Here is a 14,478-nt window from a genome sequence, read left to right as displayed (position 1 = left end):
CCGGACGCGGTAGCACTGGTTCTCATATTCATTTGTTTGCTCATAATCATCATAAAAGTGAAAAAAGGGGTTTCTTGGCTGACGTCAGGACAGCGGTAAGCCACTACTCTCTGTCCCTAGCAGTGGCCGACTATATCTCCTACGGGTAATGTGCCCATATGGCATCCTGCATCATCAACAATTTACCCGTTGCTGGGGAAGTGGATTGTGACTGGCGGGACGTGTCGACAGGCCGGTGGGCCCTGCCCAGTGCGTATCAGAGAGGCCATCCTCCTCTTCCACCTGTATTTATGTCCCCCGGGTGAGGGTGTTCCAGCTATATTTCAAGACCCCCAGAAACTGGGTCCACCCTTGGTTCACGCCTCCCATCTCCATGGAGGTATCCTACATATCTGTAGGAAGTTCCCCTATCTGTCACCTGGGGACGCGTGGAGTGGGCTGGGGGAGGCCCCTGCTGAGAAGGTAACTCAGAAGTTAACAGTCTATAATAGCAGAAACAAAAGAGTACAATATAATAACAAATTAAGTAGTGCCATCCAATTCCCCGTTCCAAATGTAATGGTCGTTACTATGACAATTGCATTTCAGCCCCCCCCCCCCCTCTTAATGGGGCAAAATTGAGTCTTATGCTGCATATAAAATCTTGCTCGTTTTTAATGGATGTTATTTCACATTATGCAACAACTTTTCATTAGAAATTAAGTATAAAAATAAAACAAACCAACAGAATCGGGAAAGCCTAGTTCAGTACAAGCATATGTTCTGTAATCAGCTACGTTTTGTAAATGTAAAATTATATGTTGTAGTAATAGGGAAGTTTATTGGTAGGCTTGCCTATTTGTAAGTGAAATAAAGTATATGCTATAGCTATGGGCCAAAACCCTGGTAGCTTAAACCTTCAGGAAAATCTTGGAATAGGATTATCCCCAATAGTTAATACCATGTTCTGGCATAACATAAAACTACTCTGACTACTGCGCTAGGCAGTGGGGTTGGATAAAATAAACGTTCAAAATAAGGATAAAATACTTTTTAATAGACAGTGTATAGAAATTCACAAAAAATACCAGCTATTTCGGTCACATATACAGTGACCGTCATCAGTAGTAAAACTGGTCACTGTATATTTGACCGAAATATCTGGTATTTTTTGTGAAATTTCTATACACTGTCTATTAAAAAGGATTTTTATCCCTATTTGAACTTATATTTTATCGTCATGGAAAGGCAGTGTGGTCTCCGAGATTATCTACGTCATATTTAGTGGGGTTGTAGCAGGGGAATACGTAACGTGAATATAACGTCATGACTATATGTGTTCCTGCGCGCCCATAAAAACTATTCTGTCGTGGAGGTAGAAGCAAACCCTAAGAAATTTTTCCTGGAGGATTGTGAGTATGGATGAGAAGAAAAATGGTTTTAATTCACCAATCAGTTGATGACTTTACTCAAGTGAAAAGAATCTTTTTGTATGTTTTAGAAGTGACAATTTTAGAAATTAAAAATAAATATATTTATTACCGCACTGCAGAATTTTTTTTTTTTTTTTTATTGTAATAATGCTATTGCTTAAGGAGTGTCTTTATGATCACACAGAAAAGCAAGAGTCAGAAATGTGTTTTAATGCCAAGACCTGTAACTGCCAATATGCCTAAAATTGCCTTTCTAAAACAATTGGTGGCAAAAAAAAAATGTTAATGGCTTGACTAAGCACATGTTGAATGGTCTAAAGTCTTGGCAACAGTCTTTTATTGCATGTTTTTTCAAACCCAACTATCAATATTCTTTTGAAAAGGGAATAAGGATAATTTGCCAACTGTAGCGCAAATATGTTAAAATACTATTTATATATATTTTCATTGTCTTAAACTCTGAAAATGATACGGGCCTGGTTTACAGGCAAGTTTTGTACTTCCCCGTGAATCATCATACCACTAAAAGAAACCCCTTTGAAGTGGGGGGGAATTCCCGTGCAGTTAACAACCGTTAATTAAACAAGTTTATTAAGTCAACCTATCACCGAATGTATCAAGAAAGAAAAATAGAAAGTTCACACACCAGAAACACTGAAATTATAAGATGAGAAATTTATAAATACTGCCTTCCCTCGTTTTAAGGTTTATTTATTCATTTACATTAGTATCTATTGTATGTTTGTTTGCTATGGTTGTTTATTTAATTTCTCTTTTTTTTCGGGTTACATTTATACTTCAATAGGAAGATATTTTTGTTCTTTTTTGCCGATTATCAAAAATCATTTCGATAGCAAAATGAAACAAGATATTGTTTTTCTAAAACAAAGATTTTAGCCTGTTATATTTGTTTTTAATACTTCTTGTTTTTATAATTATTAATTATTTTGCCAGTTGCGTAAATGAAATTATTTTTTATTTTATTATTACGTTTAATAGCCAATTTTGACTTAGTAAACGAAAATCAAATCAAAATAAGTTTCTAAATATTAGGTTTTCTTTGTTTTATTTTCAGAGCTTTCTACACATATTATTATATTCTAGCGAAATTTTCAGTGAAGTTATGACCTGCATAAAGTCCATCGTGCAAATTCACAAGCTGTTCCACATAAACTAATGTGATTCTTAACTTTTCCCAAATAGCTGAGGTTTCATAATTATGAAATAGCTTGAGTATTGCATTGTATTTTATTAAAGATAAATATTATGTTAACGTAAAGTTTCCAAGTAGAGTTCTGACCTGCCTAAATGGATGTAGATGTTATCTATGCTTAAGCAGTTAAGATTTCAATAGTATGAAGTATTTTGAATGTGGCATTTTGCTTTATTAGAACCAGTATAAACAGGTCATTTTGAATTGGATCGAGTATATGTCTACCCGTCAATAAATGCTATTTATTAAAAAATCAAGAGATATCAGTATTATTAAGATAAAGCCAACTCAATAATTGGGAGGGGTAAGTTGTATTATAGTGATCTTTTGTTTTAAACTGTAGAGTTTAAACCATTGTTGAGTTATAACAAGTCCCAAAACAGGCCAATGAGAATATTTTTAACAGTGGGTATTCAACTTTAGAAGCTCATACTTCGGAAGATCTTTTTTTTACCTTTTTCATTTTTATGCTAATCTTTCCGTGTAATTATATATAAATAGTTATTTTATCGATGAGATTTTTGAGTAAGTTTGTTTTCTTTTTGTTTGTTCTACATTGTATTTCGCTGATGACGGCTGTTGCATCTATAGCCGAAATATCCAATTAGGTTGTATTCCGTGCGTTATTCACTGTTTTCACATTTTTTTTTTTTTTTTTTTTTTTTTTTTGTTATCCTTTCTTGTTCTGACTTACGTATGAAATTAATTTTAATGAAATTTTACGTACAACGGTATTTTCAATTGTAGGTCTGTAGTTGGAGGCTCTGACGGCTTAGAATGGGATTCCTATGCTACAACACATACTGAAACCCTATCAAATAATGGACATTTGAAGAAAAGTACGTCAGTGCCCACGAAAGATGGATTTTTGGACTGGAAAGCAGAGCCTGCAAAACCAGTTCCTAAGGGCAGAACTAAAGAAGAATTAGATGAAGAAGCCTGGGAAATACTAAATAGTTAAAGCTTTTGTGGATAGGGTTTTGTTTTAGCTTTTTTTCTTTAAGGAGGTATGAATCAAGCCATTCCAGTTCATTTCATAAATTTTGATGCGGTTGTATCTAAAGCCTAATTTTGAAGGAGTTTATTCTCCTTTTCCCAAAAATTATGAACTTTTTTGCTAAAATTAGTCTCGTGACTGCTCATAGTAGTCAAAGTAGTGACTCTTTATAGTAGTCACGCTTGTGACAAAGTTTTTGTTTAAATTTTTTCGTCAAGCTTCCCCATTGTGTTTTGTTGCCTATTAATTTTCCTAATAGTTGAAATATCTTTTTCGTCTTCTTTTGGATTTCATATTGAAGTTTTCTCAAATTTGTAGGCATACAAAACCTTGTAGAAACTTGTAAACTTTTGTTTTATCTAATATAGTAGTCAGCTTTGGATTCGGGGAGACAGGTAACAGACTATGGTTCCCACAGAAATCTGCTCACTGGGTAACTTTTCCTTGATAAAAATGTAAATGTTTCCTGTTTACGTGATCCTTCCGCAAATCATAAACACAATTATAGGACTACAATGATAAAGCCTTTCTCATAAGGATCACAAGCTAACCTTTCCTTTTTTTGGAGTTCACCAGAAATCTCAGTAAAACTTTGAACTCACGGGATTGTTTAAAGAATAAATATCCCGCTTAAGATTAACAAACCTGAGCTCATGTCCCACTGTTTTATTATAGTTATTAGTCTAAGACCTTGTCATTGGCTGTCATATTTAGTTAATTTGAAAAGCTATAAAATGTACAGCTTTGCTGCATTTTGCTACAAATTTCTGTATAGTTATTTTAGTCAAAATTATGGCTTGTACAATGACTATAACAAATTGATAAAAGAGAAAACTTGTGTTTAATAGGAATCAAGCTCAGTTTTCATATAATAGATTCTGGATTTCAGTTGAACGCTCCAGTGTATTCGGATCCAACCCGAAATTTTCTGAAAATAGGCATATTCTTTTATTTTCAAACAATTTCTGATGCTTTAGTGTACAGAATATAGGCTTGTTATAAAATTTCCACAAACATACATATTGTGACTTGCTGGCAGAAATAGACCCTTTATCTTTAACCCAATGTGAAGCAAACCCAAAAAAAGGGTTTTAAAAATACAACTAATATTCGTATTTTGATTGACTATGATTTTACTGGGTAGTGTTAGACGGTAGTAGCTGTTATTTTCCCTTCAGAAACGAACTTGAGTTTCCCCTTCTCTTTGGGTTTGCGCCTCCTATCGCACTCTTTTGAGCCCACCTTAAGAGGCTTGCGTTTGCCATAGCAGGATTGTATTAAGTATTTAGGGTCTTATTTGTAATTTAGCAAAACCTAGATGCTTCGCTAGGTATCCTATCGTTGTAGCTTCCGGATAATAATGGATGTATCAACAATTCTACGTTTGTATTGCTGTATCTTTTTATTTCTTCGTGCCAAATTGGTGAGCTACCGCTCAGGATATTGTTATTGCGGGGAGTCATTAGAAGAGAAAATCGCTTTTTCAAGAATTAGGATTTTTTTGGGAAAAATGGAGAAATTTTTGTTTTGACCCATTTCACCAGTTGTTCAGCTTTATGGGTGATTATGATCTCCCGCTGACTACAAATTCTAAAATAACTGCCTTCTACCTTTTTTCCAAAGAGAAGGAAACTACGGATGTAAATTAAGATTCTGCCATTGTTCATTGAGTTAATCTGTTGTGAATAGATTTCTTTTGTTCAGTTGTGACATTGCCAATTCAGCTTGATATTGTTTAGAGAATTTCGAAGATGATTGTATTATATGTCGGTTTCCAAATTTCCAGATGATACCGATGGAACGCTTATGTTATTTTTGGAGCTATTTGACTTTAAGCTAAATAAATATTACAAATTTGTAATCAGTTATAATCATTTGACAGTAATGAATGACTGCATATCAGTAGATTTTGGGGAACTATGTGTGTGTGTGTAGTTTTTATTTGTGTTGTTAATTTTCTGCTTGGGTCTTCAAGATTGGCCACTTTTGTTAGGGAGGAGCTAAGAGTAATTTTTTTTACTTTTGGTAAGATAGAGGTCTTGTTTTTATAAAACCTGAGGTGAGATGATATTAACGCTCTTTCATTTAGTAATCGTTAGTTGTGAAAATGAACACAGAAGGTTATCTGTCTAATTAGTATCTATTAAATTGTTTAGATAAGTTCTGACAGAAGAGTGTAAATTCTGTTCAGTTAGAAAGATTAAGCGCCATTGCCATCTAAACGTTGGATGCATGCCCGATTGAAAACAAAGTTTCCTGAACCATTCCTAGAAAATTCTAAGAGAACAATTTTTTAAATACCTTTCTTATACATGTTATCAATTGTACATTCTTACTAGTGCAGTTAAAGAAAAAAACTTTAAACAAAGGCAGAGGTGAATAAACGTTCGCCAATAGGACTTTTTTTTTTTCATTTTCGTCGAGCGACCTGGAATCCGGCTGATGAAACAGAATTCGACATCTATTATAACCAAAATGTTGAAAGCTTACTTTTAGCTTGCCTGTTTATTAAAAGAAAACAAATGTAAATGTTCTTCTATCATTTTCCTGAATTACTTTCACTTGTAAGTACAAATAGAGATTTCCTTCCAAAAACCTGGATGAGCAACACCTTGAAATCAACGTTCAGTTTTTTTTTTTTTTAAGCCGACTAGTTACATTCTCTGCTGTAAATTGCTCAAGACAATTCATGATAAGTCCTGGAGAAGTCTTCATTACAGGCATGGGCAAAAATTTGTAAGGAGACCAATCTCCTCCCCTATAAATACGTTTTGCGTATTTTCAGTAAAAAAAAAACAACCAAATTACCCTCCCCCCCCCCTATATTTTGAGAAATACTATTTTTTTATCTTATAGTTTTTTAAAAAGAGAAAGAAATTCTTGTTTAAAAAAAGACATTTTCGTGACTTGGTGCTCCTGACTATAGGGGTTATTCACTTTGGGGTTTTCCTAGGTATGTCGGTTTTTGGTAATATGCTGTATCGTTTTTATTTTATTTTCAATCATGAACGATAAATTAATATGAAATTTTTCTTTGAGTTTCAATAATGGACAGATTAAAATTCAAGTCAACCAAGATTTCAGTACTTTAAAAAAATGTTACCTTAAAAGCTGTTTCCGTCAGTTTTTAATGTATTTTTTTAAGTATACTAATTTTCGAGAACATGTCAATGGTGCTTATGATCATGAAAGAAAAATAACAATACTTTTTTTTACCCAAACTAAAAAGAAAGAAATTCAGCCACATGATTATAAAAAAAACATTGAAGATTAAACCATCCTGTAAACTACTAGGTCTATACTTATAAAGAATTAAAACATATGCTACAGTTCTGCTACGCAACAGGATGTTATACTGTGCCTTTGTATTAGATGTCTCTGGGGAAGATTAATTTGCTATTTTAGCTAAAAAAAAAGTTTTTGTTTTGTTTTGTTTTGAATGAAAGTAATTTTAATTTATGTCTGCCGTTAGTTCTTGTGATTTAATTAGTTCCATAATGTTCAAGTTATTTTAATCATGTTCTATTTTAGTCAAAATATATGGTTTAATGGTTTGTATTGCCTTTTTAGCTATTTGGATCACAGTAGGTATTACGAAAAAAAAAACTTTTCTTAGGTTGGAGTTGAAGCTGTTCCCGTCACCCATTAGTTAAAATTGACCGGAATACTTGAATATTTTTTTCATTATTATTAATTATAAGCGTGTTTTCTTCCAGTTTTGACAAAAACTCGTCAAATCCGGTATCTTTTTAAGCTGCTTGTGATTTGTGTTCATAATTGGCCCTCATGGACATTGTCCTATAAGTGAGTTACAAACAGAGAAATCTACTTGTAGCGGATCGTATTCCACTGACTGCATTTTGAGATGCACATTTGGTGGACAGGAAAAGTTACCTTTAGCTTAAAGACCACCTAACCAAATTTTGTATGCTATATACCATAAATTAAAAAAATTACGTCAGTTCCACTCTCCTGTAGAACTATTGAAACATGAGAACTGTTCTTTCATTTTAGGCACGGCAATTTATACTTTAACCCAACATGTTTTGAAATGTTTTAATGTCATTAAAACCATGCCACAAAATATCCTAAATGCATAGGGGGGGGGGATTGACAAGTTTTTCGGTCAGCACTTGATTATAGATTTGCAAGTTCGTTTCTTTTATATCCCTCAGAGATTTCCTTTGTCACTGGGAGATAACTATTTTGAACATTAGGTGGCTAATAAGTTGCAAAAATAGCATGGATATTAATTTTTAGCCTTTTTTGTAGAAGGACAATGTTCCCTGTTCAAATGAGGGCCGGAAAGCTCATTAGTAATCCACAACCAGAGCGCTGAACCCGCAGGCCAATTGTGAAAGATGCACAACTTCCTTAGATTTTCCAGTATCCTTCAAAATGAACAAATCCAAGATGTCGTGGCAAAAGAATGACACGTACCAAATCAGAGTGCAGATGACTGTGAACAAAATTGTCTTAACAGGAACAAACTTAAACAGACATATGGGTGGGGGAGATGACTGCAAGTCACTACCCTCGAATTTTTTACCTAGTTGTCATTAAAATGTTGGGCCCCCCTGTGATTGATTAATGGGTTCGTGCCTGTATCACGATTACCCGATTACTTGTTCATCATATGCCTAGTAATGTGCGACACCTTGGATTCTTTGGCTTGGTGCGGACGAAGGAACTCCATGCCTAACGTCGTGCATGGCTTGAAATTTTCTTAAGAGTATAAAAAGACATTAAAATGAAAACACGTTTTGCACCCTGGCTCCTTAGGTCTATTCATTTCTGTAAACCGGAACTCTACGATTTTTATTTTGATAATTTTACAACTATTAACATCTTTCCCATTGTGCAAATTCTCTCCTTTATTGTCACACTTAACCGTGAAGACAAACAAGTGGAAACTCTTCTGTTTACACAAAATGCCGAACCTAACGGTTGTACACTCCAAATATAGTCAAAGCATTTCAACAATCAGTCGGACGGTACACCCGTTTGCTATTGAACAAATATAGGGCAGTGAGACCTTAGTTCGCCTGTGCCTGCTGAGGCACCCAGGGCATCAAGGAGGAGCTTCCAATCTTCCCTCAGGCTTACTGCCATAGTGATGACCTCCCTTTCTGGTAGAACAGAGGTATGCAAGTTGCGTAGATCCCTCTGTTGGTCCGGCTTGGTGTGTTTCTGGGTCTTCCCCGGCTACGATTTCCTAGTGGTTGCCAATGTTAAGCGGCTTTTGGGAGTCTAAGGTCGTCCATACATGGGACGTGTCCCAAATACCTCCACCTTCTGACTCTGATGATTTTGGTTATTAAAGGTTGTCGCGTCATTTCACGGATGGTCTGGTTTATCATCTTCTGTTACCTGTGTATATTCAATATTCTGCGAAAACACGAGTTTTCAAAAGCTAGGACTCTTCTCTTTTGTTCTTGATTCAGGTGCCATGATTGCCGCTAAAAATGTATAGCTTCAGGTACAGAGAAAATATCTGAGATCTCTATACTTGACGTAGTTTGTTGAAGGCGCCATTTGTCTCTCCTGTTTCGGCGAGCACTTCTTTCTCTGTCGAGCCAGTGTTCTCGATGAGACTTCCTAGTTATTTAAACTGGACAACTTGTTTAACATCTTGGTCGCCACATTTAATGGACAGAGGAGACTCGCTTGTCGCCATGCATTTGGTTTTCCCAGCATTCACACGTAGGCCAAGATGGCTTGCCTTTACCGTGACCTTGTCTAGTAATTCTTGAAGCCACTTTTTGCTTGACTCAAGTACTGTATGTGGTCTGCAAAGTCAATGTTATAGACCTGGACTTCAGGGCTGAATCTGATGCCTCCTGTCTCTTTGTCCCGCAGGATGTAATCAATCATTATCGCAAAAAGTAATGGTGATACAACATAACCTTGTTTTACTCCTGACAAAATCCGGAAGAGACGAATTTGGCCTTCTGGTTTCTTGATGATGCATTCGCTAACCTCTTACATGACGGTAATAATCGTCACTATTTTTTCAGGGATTTCATAATGAATTAGAACCTTCCATAGGCTTTCACGATCTACGGAGTCGAATGCCTCCTTGAAGTCCATAAATATCATATAGATTTTCGAAATCCACTCTCTGCTTTCTTCAGTTAGAAGTCTGAGTGTGAATATAAGGTTCGCACGTGAGTGATTTGGCCGGAAGCTATACTGTTCGTCTTGGAGGTGCTGATCAAGTTGTGTTCGTATCCTCTGTAGGATGATATGTGAGAGCATCTACTCAGGTATTGACAGTAAACTTAAACTCCGCCAGTTGCCTGCTCGGTAGCGTGTCCTTTTTTTTTTTTTTTTTTGAATATCCTGATGAGTGTGCTGCGTTTCCAGTCTGATGGTACTTTGGCTGTTGTCCAACCCGATCCGAGTGAAGAGTAAAGACCAAAGAGAGGATGTTGATGCCTTTATCATCTCTGCGGATATGCGGTCCAGCCCCGGTGATTTTCAGTTTCTCTGATGTTTCTCGTATCTCACTGGCAGAAGGCGGATCCGTGCTCATATTCAGGGGGAAGATGGGAATCTCTGGAATGTCAGAGGGCTCTTTTTTGTAGGGAGGTCTGTTCAGTAAATTTTCAGAATTTATTGCACATACTTCGTTGACTGTATTCTATTCTGTCACCAGCACCCCCAATGGATCTCTGACAGAGCCGTCTCTATTTTTCGGCCGTTTCCTTATGATGTATCTTCTTTTTTTCTTCTATTAGATGCCTCGTTTGCTCGGACGGCCACTGGTCTTTAGTTGCTCCTACGGGCGCCTAGGGTTGATTTATCTATTTCGTGGTAGCATTCCTTCATGGCTTACCATACTGTTTCGCATTCAGCTTCCTCTGGTACGGACAGGGATGCAAATTTATCGTATAGCTCCATTGTGAAATTTCGTTTTAATGTGTCTTGTCTTGGAGTTTCAAAGAGTCAAAAACGGGGTTGGGGACTATACTTTTGTTGCATATCTTCTTTAACTTTAAGCAGAGTTTGACTATCATAAGGTTATTTGATCCGTCAGCTACTCTAAACTCCCGAATATCTTGTAGACTCGATCGCCATTTTCTGCTTACGAGGCAGTGATCAATCTGATTTTTGTTCATTCCATCTGGCGACGCCCATGAGTACTCGTGCACGTCTCTGTGAGAAAACAGTAATTCACCAACTACAAGTCAACTAATCAGAAGCTCCCGATATTCGTTTCTTTGACCCAAACCCTGTTGGCCATGAACTCGTGGGCTGAAGGATCGTTCGTTTCCTACTTTAGCGTTAACGTCTCCGAGGAAGCCCATAACGTCAAGCCTTGGTATATCTTTGGCTAAGGCTTGAAGTAATCTATAAAACTCGTCTTTTTCTTCATCAGTGGCTTCATTTGTAGGGGCGTAGCAGACAAAGACTGACAGTTTAGCAAGCGTTCCCAAAATCTTGCAGTTAATATTCTCGAGGATACAGGAGTTCGTTTTTGGAGCGACTTGCGGGTGTACTTTGGCATCATCACAGCAACTCCGGCTTCTCGCTTATTCGCAGGACCACTGTATATAACGGTATGGTCAGCATCAAGTTTTTTTTTTATTCGTGAATCTGTCCCCCACACTTCTGACAATACTTAGTCTATAAGTCTAGGTGGTAGTCTGTCATCTCTTTTTGTACTTGCTCGGTTTTGGACGACGGAGACACCATTTGTACATTCAAAAAGCCAAACTTCAGGTTATTATTCGGTTTCATAAATCGTGTCCTTGAGTACGTATATAATAAGAGTCGTGTCCGTAAATAGTGACAATATGTCAAAATTAATTATGTTATTTTTAACTAGAAGGGAAAAAGATTCTATTGATATTTCGATAATCAACTAAAAATAGGATAGTATACTTGATCTTTCTAAAAAAAATTCTCCTGTAGGTAAGTCAATTAACCAATAACTTGAAGCGTTTAATTTTGAAGATCTTTTCAATGGTATATACCATACATTTTCATTCAATTCCTATTTAGAAACAAGTTGTCAGGGTTATATCCTTGCATATTTTTGATCATTCAGCCACTGTTTTTGTTTTGTTTGTTTTTTACACAGTTTACTCCCAATCAGGGGCGTCCCGAGACTCATTTCATTGGGGTGAGGGGGGGGGGGGGGCGATCTTCGTAAATTTTACTGAATCGCTACCTGATTTATGCCGAATTTTCTATAGAAATCAAGAACTTTGCTAAATTTCGGGCAATTTTGCAAAATGTCTGCCAAAATTTTCGCCTTTGGCGAAAATTTACCGAATGCCAAAAACGTTGGAGGGGCGGTGCGGGGGAAAATGGGAACTTTATGGGATGGAGTAATGAATGAAGCTTTGAACAAAGTGAGATGGAGAAGCGGGCGCAGCTGAATTGTTATCAGGCAACTTGGTGTTTCGATTGATCGTCAGTAGTAGCAGCACAAGCCTATTTGCTTTCAGTGTCAAATTCGAGGACGAATATCTACAGTTACCTTTTATTAGAGTCTAATGTACTGTACACTAGTGCGTGTTCTTTGTTTTGTACTGAGTATCTGCTACTGTCAAACAGATTGTCCATGAGATATCCACATGTTCAATTACTTATGGTATGATCGGCGTCTTGTCAATGACCTATCCTTTCTTCTTAAGGGAACTACATTTTGATAATTACTTATACTTATAAGGGTCCTGATTGATTAGAAAAACCAGTGAAAACGATTTTTTGTCAGAACTACCCTAAATAAATGAAGATATAATAACTAGAAAAAAATCTATACTCAATAGCGTGAGAAAGGGTAGACGGTTTCTCTTCAGCTCAAACTTTGAAAGGTAAACGGGAAACAGAACAGGACCTCCAAAAAGCCTAACTAGAGCAACGCTTTACCTGCATAAGTTCTGGGCGTCTACATTGGACGTGTTCAAAACACGTGGGTCAAAAAGCATGGGTCAAAACCCATGCGAAAGAACTAGGTATACCGCGTTATCTGATACGGTGCGTATCATAATGGGGGGTTCTCCAGTTTATCATTACTTTGGTCTTTTTTGCATTGATTCTCATCACAAAAGGTTGCTGGCATCGTAGAGTTTATCAGTGTGTGCCAGAAATTCCTGAAAAGGATTGGCTAGCTCACCAATATCATCAGCGTATATAAGATTGCATATCGCCAACCCTTCTATTTTAGCATCATCTGCTAATGGCAGCAATGAAACAACGGCTATGAAAAAGAGGTTGAAGATATACGGCGTCGTGAACTCTTCTGACAACCCATCTGTGGTTAATACTTGGCCTCGAGACTATCATAACAGTTTGGTGATTTCCATTATATCATCAGGGATGGATATAGATATATTTCTCACAAAAGCCCCATGGGCCATGAATATTACAAATACAACAAAACGCATAAAACATAATGAGTACAAACACTTTTGAAAATAACATTACAATAGAAAACCCTCCCTATGTCTCATCCCCATACTCACAAAATTTCCCAAATGTTTAATATCCACTTTGCAACTACTTCCTATTTTATTTTCTAAACAACTTCTATGCATCATATCCTCCCAAAAATGTCCCTTCTAAGTACCTTCAGTTCTTCACAATAACACATAAAATGTTCTAAATCTTCAGACTCCTCGCACATCGGACAAGTGTAAGGACCACTCCGTATCTTAACACTTCCTATATACTTTCTTCTCCCCCCAAGCGGCATAAAATTCCTGCTTACTGATAAAACCCATTTTAAAGTATCATTTTGGAGCCCAAACTTTAGATATATTTCTTCTCCCCAGACCTCTTTAATTTTTCTATATATTCCAAGGGATTGTGACTTAGCCTTGTCTTCTTGCCAAACCGGGATCTCTTGATCATGTAGCACTTTTTCCACAGCTTTTGCAATCAATCCTGTTTCCACCCCAGGTCCAATGTCATCATTCTACCAGCCTGATAGCCCCCAATTGTCTAGTATACTCTTAATTTGCCCAGACCAAGAATATTTTCTTTTATCCAATATCATTTCATTGAAAGCATTTTTTGTTAACCGATAATCAGGCATAGCAATAATTTTTTCCCAATAACCTACTAACGGTTTATTTCTTAAGCTAAAAAGACCCAGGTCACCCTTTATAACAATGATATTGAACTTTTTATCTAAGCCTATTAATCTTTTAAAATAACGAAGCTGTATCCTCTCCATTTCCACCCCATTTCGTGTCCCCATAATGTATAGCAGGTTCTATTCTACTTGCAAAAATACTTTTGTAACTTGATATGCTTTGCTCCTATATCCTTAATACAACTCTTTAAGAATATTCCAGTTAAAACTTTTACCTTTACTTCACATTAGAGCTATATTTCTTGTCCACTTACAATTTGAAACAAGTCTACAGCCTATGTAACCATACTCCACTACTTTTATAACTCCCCTCCCGTAACTAAAATTTTCTTCAGATGTCTTTGCTCCCCTTGCAAAAACCATTACTGCTACCTTCTCTAGATTTAAGACCAGTCTCTTTTCCTTAAAATACTTTTCTACACTCTCTAATGCATGCTGCATATTCTCTCTACAATTTGCCAATAAAGCTATAACATCGGCGTACAAAAGAGCGGACATTTTTTTTAATTAAATAATTGCAATTCACTTACTTTTCTTTTCCTTAAATAGCTTTCAATGTCATTAATATACAACGAAAATAGCTTCGGTGACAAAGTAAAACCTTGTTTCATCTCTAGCCTGCTAAGTTTTTCCCTCGATGTTTCCTTACCATCCCGCACTACAAACTTAACCGTCAAATACATTTGTATTAAAATACACACAAACTGACGCGGTAATCCTAAATTAATCAAACAATGCATAAGAATAT

At 36.4% G+C, this 14,478-nt stretch overlaps 1 protein-coding gene across 2 annotated transcripts in view; it reads left to right on the top strand.

The window, feature by feature from the left end:
* Positions 1–7,170, top strand: part of ArfGAP1 (ADP-ribosylation factor GTPase-activating protein 1) — a 44,091-nt gene extending 36,921 nt beyond the window's left edge. For both annotated transcript variants that reach the window (XM_089098265.1, XM_089098264.1), the window contains one exon: positions 3,373–7,170. In XM_089098265.1, coding sequence (XP_088954391.1) covers positions 3,373–3,586 — 214 coding nt within the window. In that variant the 3' untranslated portion in view covers positions 3,587–7,170. The remainder of the gene's footprint in view (positions 1–3,372) is intronic.
* Positions 7,171–14,478: the final 7,308 nt, after the last annotated feature.

The sequence above is a fragment of the Artemia sp. Qi Xiang Cuo genome, chromosome 12 (assembly GCF_049724085.1).
Source record: "Artemia sp. Qi Xiang Cuo chromosome 12, ASM4972408v1, whole genome shotgun sequence".
Lineage (NCBI taxonomy): Eukaryota > Metazoa > Arthropoda > Branchiopoda > Anostraca > Artemiidae > Artemia > Artemia sp. Qi Xiang Cuo.
This window is presented reverse-complemented; position numbering and strand designations above follow the sequence as displayed.